General features: G+C 48.3%; 1 protein-coding gene across 1 annotated transcript in view; it reads right to left on the reverse strand.

The window, feature by feature from the left end:
- Positions 1–1,856: 1,856 nt before the first annotated feature.
- Positions 1,857–18,459, reverse strand: part of frmd8 (FERM domain containing 8) — a 67,307-nt gene continuing 50,704 nt past the window's right edge. Inside the window, exons 10-11 of the mRNA XM_073031191.1 lie at positions 7,552–7,741; positions 1,857–3,628 (exon numbers count right to left, since the gene is read on the reverse strand). Of these exons, the coding sequence (XP_072887292.1) occupies positions 3,510–3,628; positions 7,552–7,741 (309 nt within the window). The 3' untranslated portion in view covers positions 1,857–3,509. The remainder of the gene's footprint in view (positions 3,629–7,551; positions 7,742–18,459) is intronic.

Raw genomic sequence — 18,459 nt, forward strand, 5'->3', positions numbered from 1 at the left:
CAATCGCATATTGTGTACCGTTTGTTATGTCGTGGTACTGATTTGAAACGGGGGACACATCGCGCAGTATCCACCCAAACGAGAGAAGTTTGGCTGGGCCAGGGGGCCGTCATCTCCTATGTTAAGCCGCTAGCCGAAGCGAGAGTTACAACTCAACTGTACATTCTTCTCTCCAGCAGCCACTAAAAGAACCGAAGGAGAAATTAACGCACACCGAGTTTATCATGACCTACGATTCACCATAAGGAAGGATGGTGGAAGCAGCTTGCACACCATGCCCCCAAAAGGCAGATGGATGTGTTCTTGGGAGGGACAAGGAGAGAAGCTCTTGGTGCAGGATTAAGGGGTGACATTGGGGGTTGCAGCCATTACGTACTGCGCTCTCTCAGTTCCAGGTTCAATCCTGTCCTCCAGTATCCTGTGGAGTTCGCATATTCCCCCTGCAAATTCCCCTGGGAATCCTCCTGAAGAGGTGCATGGGGAGGGAAGGGGAGTTAACTGAACTACCCTTGAAGTATTATTGAAGTATGTGTACGATATACAACCTTGAGATCTGCCTCCTTACAGCCAGCCACAAAGAAACCCAATAGAACCCGGACAATTATGAATCAAAAGTTCAATCCGGATAAGTGTGAGGTGATGCATTTTGGAAGGACAAACCAGAAGACTGAGTACAGGATTAATGGTCAGTTACTTAAGAGTGTGGATGAACAAAGGGACCTTGGGGTTCAAATCCATATATTCCTCAAGGTCGCTGCGCAGGTTGATAGGGTAGTTAAGAAGGCCTATGGGTTGTTAGGCTTCATTTACAGGGGAATTGAGTTCAAGAGTAGAGGGGTCATGTTGCAACTACAAATCTCTGGTGAGATCGCACAGAGTATTGTGTTCAATTCTGGTCACCTCATTATAGGAAGGATGTGGAAGCTATGGGGAGGGTGCAGAGGAGATTTACCAGGATGTTGCCTGGATTGGAGAACAAGTCATATGAAGCAAGGTTAGCAGAGCTGGGACTTTTCTCTTTGGAGCGTAGAAGAATGAGAGGGGACTTGATAGAGGTCTACAAGATTATGAGAGGCATAGATAGGGTGGATAGTCAGTACCTGTTTCCCAGGGCACCAATAGCAAACACCAGAGGGCACATGTACTAAATTAAGGGAGGGAAGTTTAGGGGAGACATCAGGGTTAAGTTTTTTTTACAGAGGGTTGTGAGTGCCTGGAATGACTTGCCAGGATGGTGGTGGAGGCTAAAACATTAGGGGTATTTAAGAGCCTCTTGGACAGGCACATGAAAGAAAAATGGAGGGTTATGGGGTAGTGTGGGTTTAGTACTTTTTTTTTAAAGGATTATATGGGTCGGCACAACATGGAGGGCTGAAGGGCCTGTACTGCGCCGTAGTGTTCTGTGGTTCTAACCCATTAAACGTGCAAGAAGAGGGGGAAAAAAAAGAACAATTTGTGCAAACGATTAAACATTCAGAACCGAAGTCACCAAAGTGAATCCGCAGCCACGAAGCCCGTCGGTACTGCTGGCAGTCCAGGTTAAAACAGGGATCCCCAACCCTGTATCCCCATATTGGTCCATGTCAATTTTTAAAAAAAAACGTTGGGAACTCTTGAGTTAAAAGGAACTGAAGAAGCATTGAGAGAACAAAGCAAGGCCAAGCATAATGGGACTGGCGGGGTTGTTCTGCTGGAAGCTAACAGTGAAATCCAAGGCCACCTGTATCAGAATGTGTAAACGAGCAAAAGAAAAAGTGACCGTCCCTTTAATACTGAAGAAGATCTCATAATTCAAGCACAATCTTTGCAGAGGGGAAGGGGGGGGGGGGGGGCAGAAAAAAAACACCCAAAAGAGCTATAAGAAAATTGATTTTTTTAATTCACATTAGTAGAAAGAAATACAAACATTGCAAATCTAAAACATGTGCATTAATAATTAGTCGGAGCATCCCACAAAAATCGTTGATCTGTGCACAGCAGATTAAACCACTTAAAAATAAAGTTAAAACTCCTAAAAACTACCCTTCTGGAATCAAGTTACCTTTCGTAGTGCAATCAGAAATGGAAAGAGCACCCAGCAGCTTTCTTTGGGCTCATTTCAGTGCAGTCCAGAACTTCTGTCTTTTAGCTTTCCAAGGGTAGAGTGGGGCGTTACGTATTCGCTGGAGAATCAGAACTCCCGGTGCAAAGTTTACAGCATTGAAAGTAGTCTATTAGGAATGTAATGTTTCCTCCACCAACCCCCAGTATTGAAATAATACCTTTAACCCTTCCCAGCTTTGATTAAATACTTTCAGCTTGTAACTGTGACTTTTCCCAAGTTGTCGGTGTGCATTAAATAGGAGTGGGTGTTTATTTAAGCTGTGAACTGATCACAGATCCCCACTACACCGTCCCAAACCCATGGGGTTTTTTTTTTGGTTACTGATGGTCTGACGGAAGCTGGGAGCGGGTTGCAAAACACAAACAGAACTGCGGCTGGGGGACGCTGGGGACACACGAACTTGACCGAAGCCGCGCACGTTCACCCCAAGAGGATCAGTCGCCATGCGGCGGCAAAGGAGGTCGGAACTGAAGATCAGGAATGTAGTGAAGTGCTTGGGGATCAGACCACAAGCCGCCTTTTGACATAGGCCAGAAGCAAACCTCAACGTTCACATGAACGGTGCTGGGGTTCAAGTTTGCTGGCCCTCCTGTTGACGTCCCGGGAAAAAAAAATAAATCCAAAGCTTTAAAACAAGAACCACGGAAGAGCGAACTGAAAGATAATGCTGGACGTTAGTAACACCAAGAAAAAGGCAAGCACCAGGCTTCAACGGTTCACTCGCAGATGCGAAAAGCCCCTTTCTCCACAGGCTAAAATACTTTCTCTTTTGGCTTGACAATTTAAAATACCCAGCAAGTGCTACTTTTTTTTTTTAAAAAAAGTGATTCCTACTCCATCAAACCACTCCCCGTCCCCCCCACTCAACCCTTCAATAGATCTGTGTGGCCCCACAATCAGAGCTTATTTAGTGTCGGAAACGATGGAGCTTGGAATTCAATGAGGAAGGTCTGAGAGACGCAGGAGACAGCGAGGAGATTCTTCCCTCGTCAGCAAAGGGATGCATACTCTCCCCCCACCCCCCCCCCAAGAAATTTAAAGGACCAGGAAATGCAGGGACTGCTGCACGTTATATAACACGACATATCTATATCTCTATTCATTGTCTTTTTAAATAAAAGATTATATATTATACGTATTGCAATCTTTTTCAACACGGTCTCTACAGGCGCCAGGTACAACACTAGGTATCGGTGATCACCAAATACTGTGGCACCTTAGCTTCGGAGATTGTTTGCAGCAGCCGTGGGCTTGCCGCCTCTTCGAATCTCCGAAGGATTTTTGGCTGTTGACAGAAACTTTTTGCTTCAATCCCCACCCTCCCCCCCCCCCCCCCACACCCCTCAAGTCTTCTCGAAGAATTTATTCTCCCTTCCCAGAGGAGCTGCCACCTCAGTCGACCGCGTCAGCCCTGCTCCAGCGTCTCTGCGACTTCCACGGCACTGTAAGAGGCCGGGCCCTGGGACAGCTGCCTCGTGAAGAAGGACGCGGCTCTCTTGGGCTTCACCCTCTTGATTTCTTTACCTGGAAAAGGAAAATATGAGTACAGGGCTTGCACTTACTCTGTGTCTGCCACAGCGGCAGGATTCCCAAAAGGCGAAGCAGTCAATGCAGTGCCACAAGACCCACAATCCATTCCGCCCGCCGAACCTGCTCTGCCATTTAAGGGTCCATTTTCCCTTCTCCCTGTGTCCAATCAAGAACCTATCAAGCTCTGCCTTAAATACACCCAACGACCTGGCCTCCACAGCTGCACGTGGTGACAAATTCCACAAATTCGCCACCCTCTGGCTAAAGAAATTTCTCTTAAATGGACTTCCCCTCTATCCTGTGGCAGTGCCCTTTTGTCCTAGACTCCCCCATCATGGGAAACATCCTTTCCACATCTACTCAGTCTAGGCCTTTTAACATTCGGAAGGTTTCAGTGAGAATCCCCCCTCATCCTTCCAAGTCCTCATGAGTGCAGGCCCAGAGCCGTCAAACGTTCCTCGGATGATAACCCTTTCATTCCTGGAATCATCCTTGTGAACCTCCTCTGGACCCTCTCCAATGCCAGCACATCCTTGATGAGGAAACTGCTCACAATACTCAAGGTGAGGCCTCACCACCCTTATAAGGCCTCAGCATCACACCCCTGCTCTAAACCTCATGAAATGAATGCTAACGCTGCATTTGCCCTCCTCACCACCGACTCCACCTTCCAGTTAACCTTTAGAACCTGGAATAGTGGCCTGGGGGGCAAGAGTCTGGATGGTGGTACTGCATGGAAGCTCGAGAAAGAATTTAAATCCAATTAAAAATAAATTAAATAATTTAAATAAATCTAAATAATTTAATTTAAAGAATTTAAATAAATCTGTAATTTTACGAAGTTGTTATATGATCACAAAAATTCCCTGGTGATCTATAGCCGAAGGAATCTACCGCCCAAACCGTTGTGTCCTGGATTGAGATTTGAATGATAAGGCAGCACCTCAGCACAATGGTTAGCACCATCGCGGGCGCTACAAGGCGATCACCGATGCAAGTTCAATTCCTCCTACTGAGTGTACGGAGTCTGCGCGTTACCCTCCCCCCCGGTGACTGCATGGGCTCCTTCCCGATACCCCTGTTCCCTCCCACGGTTCGGGCCAATGGCGGGCATGCTTTCCTGGCACCGGAAACGTGGTGACCCCTGCCGGCCTCGCCCAGCAGAATCGCTGGACTGTGCCCATCACCGACGCAAGACGGTGAGTTTCGCTGTACATTTCGGTGTACATCTGACAGATGCAGCTCAACTTTAGCTTAAACGAGAGGCGCTACAGGCACTGGAAACCCAGAGCATCGCGCACACAAAATGGTGGAGGTCGCAGCAAGTCAGGCAGCATCTATAGGGAGAAGCACTGTCGACGTTTCGGGCCGAGACCCTTCGTCAGGACTAACTGAAAGGAAAGATAGTGAGAGATTTGAAAGTAGGAGGGGGAGGGGAAATGCGGAATGATAGGAGAAGACCGGAGGGGGTGGGGTGAAGCTAAGAGCCGGAAAGGTGATCGGCAAAAGTGATACAGAGCTGGAGAAGGGAAAGGATCATGGGACGGGAGGCCTAGGGAGAAAGAAAGGGGGAAGGGGAGCACCAGAGGGAGATGGAGAACAGGCAGAGTGATGGGCAGAGAGAGAAAAAGAGGGGTGAAGGAGGGGGAATAATTAAATAAGGGATGGGGTAAGAAGGGGAGGAGGGGCATTAATGGAAGTTAGAGAAGTCAGTGTTCATGCCATCAGGTTGGAGGCTACCCAAGGTGTAGTTCCTCGAACCTGAGTGTGGATTCATCTTGACAGTAGAGGAGGCCATGGATAGACATATCAGAATGGGAATGGGATGTGGAATTAAAATGTGTGGCCACTGGGAGATCCTGCTTTCTCTGGCAGACCGAGCATAGGTGTTCAGCGAAACGGTCTCCCAGTCTGCATCGGGTCTCACCAATATATAAAAGACCACACCGGGAGCACTGGACGCAGTATACCACACCAGCCGACTCACAGGTGAAGTGTCGCCTCACCTGGAAGGACTGTCCGGGGCCCTGAATGGTGGTGAGGGAGGAAGTGTAAGGGCAGGTGTAGCACTTGTTCCGCTTACAAGGATAAGTGCCAGGAGGGAGATCGGTGGGAAGGGATGGGGGGGGGGGATGAATGGACAAGTGAGTTACGTAGGGAGCGATCCACGGTGCCATTAGGAGGGCGCTCATTACACAGATACAACACTTAGGCATTCAGCAAATTAATTAGGTTCAGGGTCCCCGACACTCAAAAAACAACCCAATACTGCCACTTGATGGCTGGAGGACATGAGAAGGAAGCTGAAGAGAGAATGGAAGATCCCTCCCAACAATTAAAAAAGGCAATTCCTGAGGCATTACCACACGCACGCACAAAATGCTGGAGCAGCTCAGCAGGCCTGGCAGGATCTATGGAAAAAGGTACGGTCGTGCCGAGACACAATTCCAACTGCAATCACGTTGGGACACATCGAGAGAGAGGTAAAGACCTTTAGTAGCTGATTTGGACCACAGTGGGCAGAGGCAGGGAATTTTCACAGCATACAAGACCATAAAGGTACACGAGCAGAATTAGGCCATTCGGCCCATCGAGTTTGCCCTGCCCTTTCCATCATGGCCGATTCATTACCCCTCTCAACCCCAATAATCTCCTTTCCCCGAAATTTTTGACTCCCTTACTGATCAACAGCCTGTCCACCTCTGCTTTAAAGATACCCAGAGACTTGGCCTCCACAGCCACCCGCGGCAATGAATTCCACAGATTCACTCTCTGCCTAAAGGAATTCCTCCTCGATGACACAAGGATCAGGAATGCACCAAAACATGAAATCGTCCAACTGGACGAGAGGACTTTGAGAAGGGAGATGCCGGCGGTTAACAGGGTACCTCAGAGGCTACTGCACTGCCGATGTAACGGGCGTGGATAAGCCAGCACTGACTGCCAGTCCTTACAGAAGGGGCACCGTGACAGTCCAAACAACCACGTTAACCCGGGGCTGGAGCCAATGCGCAAACATAGTCACCCAAGCCAGCTCCTGATCTATTTTCCTAACAGCTGGAACCCCTCGCTCAAAGGGGCTGCATTTGGCCCCTTACCTTTGAATCTTTACTCCCATTCGCTTCACTTTTGCTAATAAATCATCACCAAATTATCATCTTATTCAGAACAGCGAACGCTTAGAATTTACTTATTCTGCTCGGGTTCTATTGTTTCTTGGCAGATTTATACATCCACGGAGGTCATATTTCATTTCAGCGTTGGCAGAACATCAAGCCTGCGCTGACTTCTGCACTGCCTGGAACGGAGGGGGAGCTTTTGAAATGGAGCAGCGCCCTCTGCCGTTAGAACGTGGTACAACAGGGATGTGCCCACACGCTGCCCGCCACGGGCTCTCAGCCTCGACAGGGAATCGTCCCGAAGCATTCAGGAGGGACGCAGGAGCACCCCAGCTTTCCTCTTCCCTCCCCACCGCCCGTAGAGGAGTTCCACGCATAACCGTGGAACAAGAGTCTAGCGGAAGGGAACTGACTGGGACGCGGGGACAGGTTTCAGGACTGGGTTGCTCCACACGCCGCCGATGGGGGAGGGGGGCCCTTATCCCTCCCTCTGCGCCGCACAGCTCTACGGCGAACTGCGCGACCGGGGTGTGCGCTGAAGACGAATCAGTTCACAGCCCTTCGGCGAACAGATCAGATTGGTGGCAAGGACGTGGCAGGCGCGCGGGCGCGGGGCCAACCACTGGCGCCGCGACTGGGTGCCCTACGCGCGGGAGGCATGCGGGGCTTTTGAGCGCGCTCGCGCTCTGAAAGGCGCCCGGCGGGTACCGTGACCAACGCGACGCGGAAGTAGTGTTTAGCCACGCCACTCCCCACGTCGCCCTTGCCCCCGCGCGGAGAGAGCAGTCGGCAACGTACCCTCCTCCACGTAGTCTATGGTCGAGAGCTGCTGGATCCGATTGCACACCACGCTGTCCTGCCGTCGCAGCTTGCCGCGCTTCTCCTTTGGCTTCGGGGGCTTGGCGGCCACGGCGTCTTGCGCCGGAGGCGCCTCAGAGGCGTTGTTGAAGTCGATGCAGTACTCGATCATGCCGCTCATCAGCTCCGCCTGGGCACAGAAACACCAGCATCAGTCTCCCCTCCCTGACACGCGGCAACTTCGGCGAGCAAGGATAAAATCTACAGACGAATTACGCATAAACAAACAAATTAAATACCGTCAGATACAGAACTGATGAACTGCTGTCATTTCGAACTACCACAGAGAGTTCAGAAGCCTGATGGCCTGAGGGAAGAAACTGTTTCCCATCCTGACCGTTCTTGTCTTTATGCATCGGAGTCTCCTGCCTGATGGTGGAAAGTCAGAGAGGATGCTGGATGGACGGGTGGGATCCTGGATAATACTAAGGGCCCTGCTCCTGATAAATGTCCCCGATGGACGGTAGGGAGGCCCCTATGATCCTCTCGGCTGTTCTCACAGTCCTCTGCATACAAACATAAGAAACGGGCAGCAGTCGGCCATCCGGCCTGTCGAGCTTGTTCCACCATTCAATAAGATCATGGCTGATCTGGCCATGGACTCATCTCCACCTACCTGCCATCACCCTTAATTCCCCTACTGTGCAAAATCTATCCAACCTTGTCTTAAATATATTTACTGAGGCAGCCTCCACTGCTTAATTGGGCAGAGAATTCCACAGATTCACCACTCTCTGGGAAAAGCAGTTCCTCCTCATCTCCGTCCTAAATCTACTCCCCCGAATCTTGAGGCTCCGTCCCCTAGTTCTAGTCTCACCTTCTTCTGGTCTGACGCTCGGCTGCTCCCAGACCAGATGGAGATGCAGCCTGTCAGGACGCTCTCAAAGGCGCTCCTGTAAAACGCAGTCAGGCAGGGGAGGCGCTGCTGTGCCTTCTTGTTCAGGGAGAAACGTGGCCTCGTTTGACGGTACACCCATATATAGTTGAATGACAAGAAACCTGACTTGTGAATCTGAAGGAGGGACGGGAATAAACCTGACCCAAAGGCCAAACAATCGTAGGACCCGGAGCAACGATCTGGAGATGGGTTAAAATCCCATCGACTCACAGTTGTTTGGGCACATTAGTGCTTTGGGGGGTGTCGGAACATTGGTGGGATTGGTACGAAAGGAGTCCCTGGTGTCTTGACACAGAGAGAGGTGCATCACTGTCGGTGGTGTCAGCTTGAACCTTGCCATGCCGGGAACCCGGGGCGAATCCAGCAACGGACGGCCCCCGGCTGGGTGCCACACGACAGGCTGCCGAGGCTGGCAACTGACAGCACTGGCTCCTGGCGACAGGCTGCCCGGATACGCGGGGTTGCCAGGGCCACAATGAAGCTTAACTAACAATTCCTCATCACCCCGGGAAATCTGTAATTCTGCGGCAGCTGTCTGGTCCAATACAGTTAAAAAAGAATTACTATTAGAAATAAGCGCAAATAGAGCGAAAAGTGAGGCAGTGTTCATGGACCATTCATTTATCCGATGGCGGAGAAGAAGCTGTTCCTAAATTGTCCAGCGTCTCCTCAGGCTCCTGTACCTGGGGCAGGGGGGACAGCCTACCTGGGGGAAGCCACAGTGGCCGTGTCTCTGGCACAGAGTCTGGCCCTGTGGCTCAGAAGGGTAGGGAAAGGAAGAGGATGGCAGCAGAGATAGGGGACTCTTTAGTTAGGGACTCAGACAGGCGATTCTGTGGACGTAGGAAAGAAACGCAGATGGTAGTTTGCCTCCCAGGTGCCAGGGCCCGGGATGTTTCTTATCGCGTCTAAGATATTTTGAAGTGGGAAGGTGAACAGCCAGAGGTCGTGGTACATATTGGTACCAATGACACAGGTAGGAAAAGGGAGGAGGTCCTGAAAATAGACTACAGGGAGTTAGGAAGGAAGTTGAGAAGCAGGACCTGAGAGGTAGTAATCTCGGGATTACTGCCTGTGCCACGTGACAGTGAGAATAGGATAGAATGAGGTGGAGAATAAATGCGTGGTTGAGGGATTGGAGCAGGGGGCAGGGATTCAGATTGGGGCCTTCTTTGGGGCAGGTATGTCCGAGGGGGACCAATATCCTGGCGGGGAAGGTTTGCGAAGGCTACTGGGGAGAGTTTAAACTAGAATTGCTGGAGGTGGGAACCAAACTGAAGTGACGGAGGAAAGGGAGGTTGGCTCACAAATAAAGCTTGGAGACGGTGCGAAAGAGAGGATAGGCAGGTGATAGAGAAGGGACGCGCTCAGTCAGATGGTTTGAGATGTGTCTATTTTAATGCGAGGAGTATTATGAATAAAGTGGATGAGCTTAGAGCGTGGATCAGTACTTGGAGCTATGATGTTGTGGCCATTACAGAGACTTGGATGGTTCAGGAGCAGGAATGGTTATTTAGATGTTTCAGAAAGGACAGGGAGGGAGGCAAAAGAGGTGGGGGCATAGCACTGTTGATCAGAGATAGTGTCACGGCTGCAGAAAAGGAGGAAGTCATGGAGGGATTGTCTACTGAGACTCTGTGGGTGGAAGTTAGGAACAGGAAGGGGTCAATAACTCTACTGGGTGTTTTTTTATAGACCACCCAATAGTAACAGGGATGTCGAGGAGCAGATAGGGAGACAGATTCTGGAAAGGAGTTATAATAACAGGGTTGTTGTGGTGGGAGATTTTAATTTCCCAAATATTGATTGGCATCTCCCTAGAGCAAGGGGTTTAGATGGGGTGGAGTTTGTTAGACGTGTTCAGGAAGGTTTCCTGACACAATATGTAGATAAGTCTACAAGAGGATCTGCTATTGGGAAACGAACCTGGTGTCAGGTCTCTCAGTGGGAGAGCATTTTGGAGATAGTGATCACAATTCTATCTCCTTTACCATAGCATTGGAGAGGGATAGGAACAGACAAGTTAGGGAAATGTTTAATTGGAGTAAGGGGAAATATGAGGTTATCAGGCAGGAGCTTGGAAGCATAAAATTGGAAAACAGGGAAATGTACAGAAGAAATGTGGCAAATGTTCAGGGGATATTTGTGTGGGGTTCTGCATAGGTACGTTCCAATGAGACATGGAAAGGATGGTAGGGTACAAGATCCGTGGTGTACAAAGGCTGTTGTAAATCTAGTCAAGAAGAAGAGCTTACGAGAGGTTCAAAAAACTAGGTAATGATAGGAATCTAGAAGATTATAAGGCTAGCAGGAAGGAGCTTAAGAATGAAATGAGGAGAGCCAGAAGGAGCCATGAGAAGGCCTTGGCAGGCAGGATTAAGGAAAACCCCAAAGCATTCTACAGTATGTGAAGAGGAAGAGGATAAGACGTAAGAGAATTGGACCAGTCAAGTGTGACAGTGGAAAAGTGTGTATGGAACCAGAGAAAATAGCAGAGGTATTTAATGAATACTTTGCTTCAATATTCACTACGGAAAAGCATCTCGGCAATTGTAGGGATGACTTGCAGTGGGCCGAAAAACTTGAAAATGTAGATATTAAGGAAGACAATGTGCTGGAGCTTTTGGAAAGCATCGTTGGATAAGTCACCGGGACCAGACTGGGTGTACTCCAGCCTACTGTGGGCAGCGAGGGAGGAGATTGCTGAGCCTCTAGCGATGATCTTTGCATCATCAATGGGGACAGGAGAGGTTCCAGAGGATTGGAGGGTTGAGGATGTTGTTCCATTATTCAAGAAAGGGAGTAGCGATAGCCCAGGAAATAATAGGCCAGTGAGTCTTACTTCAGTGGTTGGTAAGTTGATGGAAAAGATCCTGAGAGGCAGGATTTATGAACATTTGGAGAGGCATAATATGATTAGGAATAGTCAGCATGGCTTTGTCAAAGGCAGGTCATGCCTTACGAGCCTGAATGAATTTTTTGAGGATGTGACTAAACACATTGATGAAGGAAGAGCAGTAGATGTAGTGTTTATGGATTTTAGCAAGGCATTTGGTAAGGTACCCCATGCAAGGCTTATTGAGAAAGTAAGGAGGCATAGGGAACATTGCTTTGTGGATCTAGAACTGGCTTGCCACCGAAGGCAAAGGAACTTGTTTCTGATTGAAACATATCAGAATCAGACTTTAATCGCCAAGTACCTATGCACATACAAGGAATTTACTTCCGGCAGATGTTGTCTCTCTGCTCATAACAATAATAATGATAAATATAAATGAAAATATAGATTATACATACAGGTAGTGCAATCCAAGTAATAGTTAGCCGACAGTTAACCGGCAGTTAACTGTTCAGCAAAGTGACCGCAGTAGGGAAAAGACTTCTCCAGTGCCTATTAGTCTTAGTCTGGAAGGATCTGAAGCGCCTACCAGACGGAAGCAGATCAAACAGTCCGTGCGCAGGATGGGAGGAGTCCTTATAAGGGATAATAATATTATTAAGGGAATGGACACGCTAGAGGCAAGAAACATGTTCCCGATGTTGGGGGAGTCCAGAACCAGAGGCCACAGTTTAAGAATAAGGGGTAGGCCATTTAGAATGGAGTTGAGGAAAAACTTTTTCACCCAGAAAGTTGTGGATCTATGGAATGCTCTGCCTCAGAAGGCAGTGGAGGCCAATTCTCTGGATGTTTTCAAGAAAGAGTTAGATAGAGCTCTTAAAGATAGTGGAGTCAAGGGATATGGGGAGAAGGCAGGAACAGGGTACTGATTGTGAATGATCAGCCATGATCACATTGAATGGCGGTGCAGGCTTGAAGGGCCAAATGGCCCACTCCTGCACCTACTATCTATTGTCAAAGAGTGGTTGTAGACGGGTCATTTTCTGCATGGAGGCCAGTAACCTGTGGTGTGCCTCAGGGACCCCTATTCTTTGTGATTTTTATAAATGACCTGGATGAGGAAGTGGAGGGATGTGTTAGCAAATTTGCTGATGGCACAAAGGTTGGGGGTGTTGTGGATAGTGTGGAGGGCTGTCAGAGGTTACAATGGGACATTGATAGGTTGCAAAACTGGGCTGAGAAGTGGCAGATGGAGTTCAACCCAGATAAGTGTTAGGTGGTTCATTTTGGTAGGTCAAATATAATGGCAGAATATAGTATTAATGGTAAGACTCTTGGCAATGTGGAGGATCAGAGGGATCTTGGGGTCCGAGTCCATAGGACGCTCAAAGCTGCCGCGCAGGTTGACTCTGTGGTTAAGACACCATACGGTGCATTGGCCTTCATCAACCGTGGGATTGAGTTTAAGAGCTGAGAGGTAATGCTGCTGCTATATAGGACCCTGGTCAGACTCCACTTGGAGTACTGTGCTCAGTTCTGGTCGCCTCACTACAGGAAGCATTTGGAAACCATAGAAAGGGTGCAGAGGAGATTTACAAGGATGTTGCCTGGATTGGGGAGCATGTCTTATAAGAACAGGTTGAGTGAACTCAGCCTTTTCTCCTTGGAGCGACGGAGGATGAGAGGTGACCTGATAGAGGTGTACAAGATGATGAGAGGCATTGATCGTGTGGATAGTCAGAGGCTTTTTCCCAGGGCTGAAATGGCTAGCACGAGAGGGCATATTTTTAAGGTGCTTGGAAATAGGTATAGGGGAAGGTCGGGGATAAGTTTCTTTTACGCAAAAAGTGATGAACGCATGGAATGGGCTGCCGGCATTGGTGGTGGAGGCGGATACGATAGGGTCTTTTAAGAGACTCCTGGGTGGAAACTTGGAGCTTAGAAAAATAGAGGGCTATGGGTAAAGCCTAGGTAATTTCTAAGGTAAGGACATGTTCGGCACAGCTTTGTGGGCTGAAGGGCCTGTATTGTGCTGTAGGTTTTCTATGTTTCTATCTCCTCTCCGATGGTGGTATAAAGAGGGCCTCTCCTAGAAAGTGCTTGATTGTTTTGTGGGACTGTATTTTACTATGTTGCTTGTGCTGTGTGTGACCGCTGGTTTTGCGTTTTGCTCCTTGGCCCCAGAGTTACACTTTCTTTACACTGCACGCATGGGTATTCTTGTACAGCACTGCAGCGATTTTATATATTGCGTTGTTTTTCTGCAAAATGATAGACATTCTGCATATTTCATCGCCTATGTGAGTGATGATAAACCTGATTCTAATATGGGTCTCTATCGTGGAACACGATATCGTGGGAAGGGAACAAGGACAGGGGAGATCACAGTTGGGGAAAGAGAGAGGGGAGGGAGCAGGAAGCACCAGAGAGACATTCTACAATGATCAATAAATTGATTGTTTGGAATCAAATGAGACCTTGCCTGGTGTCTCACCTGCTCTACAGGGAGGATGTACAAGCTCATTACGGGTGATGGCGGAATTGAACTCTGATGCCTGCGATAACGTCACCCAACATCTCCTACAGATATCTCCTGTTCGCTGACAATCGACACAGACGCAGCTCCGGGTTACGCGCTTCGCCCACTGCTCTACTCCCTCGACACTCACGTGGCTGGGAGCGGCTCGAAGGCCATTTGCAGAATCTCAGATGGTGACGTGGGAAGGGAGTTCAATCTGACGGCTGAGTGGTGTCGCAATACCGACCAGCCTCAACGTCAGCAAGAGCAAGGAATTGATAGTGGACTTCAGGGAGGAGGAGGAGAACCCACACCGGCCCTCATCCAGGGGTCGGCAGTCGAAAGGGTGAGCAGCTTCCAGCTACTGCAGGCCAAACACGCTGATTCAATCACAAAGGTACACCAGCACCTATACTTCAAGAAGAGTTTGAGGACATATGGTAGATGCCATAAATAGCTAAATTAGTGGTGCAAAAGTAGAAACAAGAAAATAGTGTGGTGGTGTTCATGGGTTCAATGTCCAGCACATGTCATGAAATGTGTTATCTTAGCAGCAGCAGTACAATGTAATACATAATAATAGAAAAAACCATGAATTATAAAATAGTTAAATTAAATAAGCAGTACAAAAATAGAAATTTTTTTAAAAAAAAGTAGTGAGGTGGTGTTCAAGGGTTCAATGTCCATTCGGAAATCGGATGGCAGAGGGGAAGAAGCTGTTCCTAAATCGCTGAGTGTGTGTCTTCAGGCTCCTGTACCCCCTCCCTGATGGTAGCAATGAGAAGAGGGCATGTCCTGGGTGGTGGGGGTCCTTAATGATGGATGCCACCTTTTTGAGGTGTTGCTCCTTGAAGATGCCCTGCATACTATGGAGGCTGGTGCCCATGATGGAGCTAACTAAGTTTTCAACTCTCTGCAACTTACTTCAATCCTGTGCTGTAACCCCCCCCCCACCCCCTCATACCAGATGGTGATGCAACGGTGATGCTCTCCTCACTACCAAGAATATCTTCAAGAGCTGGAGACCTTCACCATCGAGGTGGGCGTACGGGAGCCCGAAGGACAACACTCAACATTTTACAAACAGCTACTTCCCCTCCGCCATCGGATTTCTAAACGGCCTGCAAATTTACCCACACCACCCTGCTAACCCTCCGGCGTTATTTCTTTATTTTTTTTTTGCGACGTAGTGATTTTATGTATCGATCCGCATGGCTGCCACAAAAACTAATTTCACAACGTGCGTCAGTGACAACAAACCGGGTTCTGATCTCTGGAACTTTAAAAACAGCGGGACCACAACAGCTTTCTGGTTCAATGCTCCGGAGAGAAGGAAATCGACCTCTGTCTGCACTCCAGAGCCATTAAAGCAGTTAGCTTTTAACCGTCCTCTCCCACTCAGTTCAAGGGCAATATCCAAGTCTGTCTCCATGCCTGGGTGCACGTGGAGACGGAGCATGTGGAGTCCACGGCTCTGGAAGATCACAGGGCATCTTGGACAATGACAACTGTGTTTTAATTTAATTCAAGTTTTGCAAATTTTCTGCTGGATATGCCTAATCATCCAGAGAAGATGGCGGCGCGACGGCAGCGACTAGCGGCCACTCCGGGATGAATATCTGTCATCTGTCAAGTAGGAAGCCGTGCACAATCCTGATTTGATGGAGACGGACGTGAGAAGCACGGAGGAACATCTGGTGAAACTTTGGACATGCCTGTTTCGCTGCCGCTGCTACTGTGCGATCGGAGAAATCTCCGGAGAGGAAGGCCCCGAATCCTCGGCTTTGCCTGTCGCTCGGCAGCCGGGGCCGGGGTCGAAGCGCTCGGCAGAGATGGTGCTCGGTGTCGGAGGGCTGGTCGGAGGCTCGAAGTTTTCGGACGGCTCAGAGTTGGCTGTGGTCGGGTGCTTCCAGAGGCTGCATCGGCAAGTTTCCGGCGCTGGAGGTTCATGGCAGGAAGGGTTTTTCTTCCTTCTACCGTCTGCGTGAGATGATGGGCTGTCGGGGACTTCAAGACTTTCATTTACCGTGCTCATGGTCTGCTCTTTATCAGATTACGGTATTGCTTTGCACTGTTGTAACTATATGTTATAACTATGTGGTTTTTGTCAGTTAGTCTTGGTCTGTCTTGTGTTTCTGTGATATCATACTGGAGGAACATTGTATCATTTCTTAATGCGTGCATTACTAAATGACAATAAACGAGGACTGAGTTTCCTCATAATCTAATCTAAACCGTAAATATTAAATATTTTGAAAGGGAGCAATGAATTCTGGCCTTCTCAACAACAGCGAATGAACACAGTAGTTTAATTGCCTGAACTCAGCACCCGGGCAACCTGGCGGCTAACTGTCGAAGGGTTGGCATGGAAGGGCAGTGGTTAGTGGAAGACTTTACAGTGCAGGCGACTGGGGTTCACCGTAAGGACGATCTACCCGTGACCGTGTGGGTTTCCTCCGGGTGCTCCGGTTTCCTCCCACAGTCCAAAGACATAACAGTTGGAAGGTTAACTGGTCACTGTAAATTGTCCTGTGATTTGGGGGGCAGGGGGGAGAGAATTGCTGGGTGGCATGGTTCAAAGGGCCACGCTGTATCTCAAACTATGTAACACAGAGATTGTGGACAATGTCTATCCACAAACCAGTCCCGATGAAGGGGTTCAGCCCGAAACGTCGACTGTTCACTCTCTTGCACAGATGCCTGCGTGTATTACCGAAAATCTCAATCCGCTTACGATCTCCGAGTAGCAATGTACGCGGGGTGATTGATAAGTTTGTGGCCTAAGGTGGAAGACGTCAATTTTAGAAAACCTAGCACATGTATTTTTCAACATAGTCCCCTCCTACATTTACACACTTAGTCCAGCGGTCGTGGAGCATACAGATCTTGGACGTGCGGTGTAAAGTGAGTCCAAGGATGGAAGATTGGTTTGTGTGATGTGCTGGGCTGTGTTCACGATCTTCTGCAGCTTCTTCCGGTCTTGGACGGGACAACTTCCATACCAGGTTGTGATGCACCCCAGAAGAATGCTTTCTACGGTGCATCTATAAAAATCAGTGAGGGTTTTAGGGGACAGGCCAAATTTCTTCAACTTTCTCAGGAAGTAAAGGCGCTGGTGGGCCTTCTTGGCAGTGGACCCTGCTTGGTTAGACCAGTCAGGTCATTTGTGATATCTGCATTAATGAGGTGCAGAGGGGCCGATGAGTGTATAATGTTGGCGCCAGAAGCAAGCCGACACTAGCACGCTGTCTCTGGTACATCCTCAGGATGTGTTGCTGCTGTCAAAGGATACATTTCATGGTATATTTCAACAGATGTGACAAAGGCAATCATCATAATCTCTTAATCTTTATATAGATTGACTAAGATCAGTACCAACTGGTTATATCCTAGCCAATTTGGCACTCTACCATATGTTGTCATTCTTCCTAAACACTTGGAGATTACAGGCAATGATAGAGGAGTTTCCAGCCTGTCTGCCCGCACTTAAAACAATGTGAGGGAACGAAACACACTTTACACTCGAGATTACCAAAGATGTTGTTTCACATTTTTTAAAATAATTACGGGCTTAGCTTGCTTGCGAAATTATTCTGTGACAGGCCCATTATTCTTCACCAGACAGGGAGAGAGAGGAAGAACCTTCAGCCTTTTCTGAATAACACAAACGGCAGGAGACCCATAGTGGGAGACAGTAAATGTTTTGAACCTGCGATAGGTCCATCAGAATGGCAAGACGCACATTTAAAAAAAATACATATTATCAGGGATCTCCAGGCCTTAAAGCATGTCAACAGGAATAAGGGTGTCAAAGGTTACGGGGAGAAGGCAGGAGAATGGAGTTGAGAGGGATAATAAATCAGCCATGATGAAATGGCGGAGCAGACTCGATGGGCTGAATGGCCTAATTTGTTCTTGCGTCTTACGATTGTAATATATATTAGATATGTACACAGTGCTCGTAAAAAGTGTTCACCCCTTCTTGGAAGTTTTCATGTTTTATTGTTTTACAACATTGATTTAATTTGGCTTTATTTGACATGGATCAATGGATAAAGACTCTTTCGTGTCACAGTGAAGCCAGATCTCTACAAAGTGATCTAAACGAATTTCAAATACAAAACAATCATTTTGTGTTTTATATTTGAAGTTAATCTATATCATTTTGTAGTGATCTGTTTTCACTTTTGACACGGAAGTCTTTTTTCTGTTGATCAGCGTCAAAGAAGCCAAATTCAATCCACTGTGATTCAAGGTTGGAAAACATTAGAACATGAAAACTTCTGGGGGGGAGGGGTTGAATACTTTGTACCTTGTATATCTAATGAAGATATAATCTGCTACAGTTTAGCATTGCATTTTAACCTACGTGGTGTAACTGCAAGGTCAAAAATTACTTCCCATCCCTGGTTGCATTTGCAACGTGGTGAGCTGCCTTCTCGAATCTCTGTTGACGTTCTGGTAAAAATGGGTGGGGGGCGGGGGGGGGAGTGAGGCTGGCTTGATGGGCCGAACGGCCTGAATCTGCTCCGATAACAGGGCTTTGAATAGAGCGGCACAGTAGCGTGGCGGTTAGCACAACGCTTTATAGTA

Source organism: Hemitrygon akajei, chromosome 28, assembly GCF_048418815.1.
Source record: "Hemitrygon akajei chromosome 28, sHemAka1.3, whole genome shotgun sequence".
Taxonomy (NCBI): domain Eukaryota; kingdom Metazoa; phylum Chordata; class Chondrichthyes; order Myliobatiformes; family Dasyatidae; genus Hemitrygon; species Hemitrygon akajei.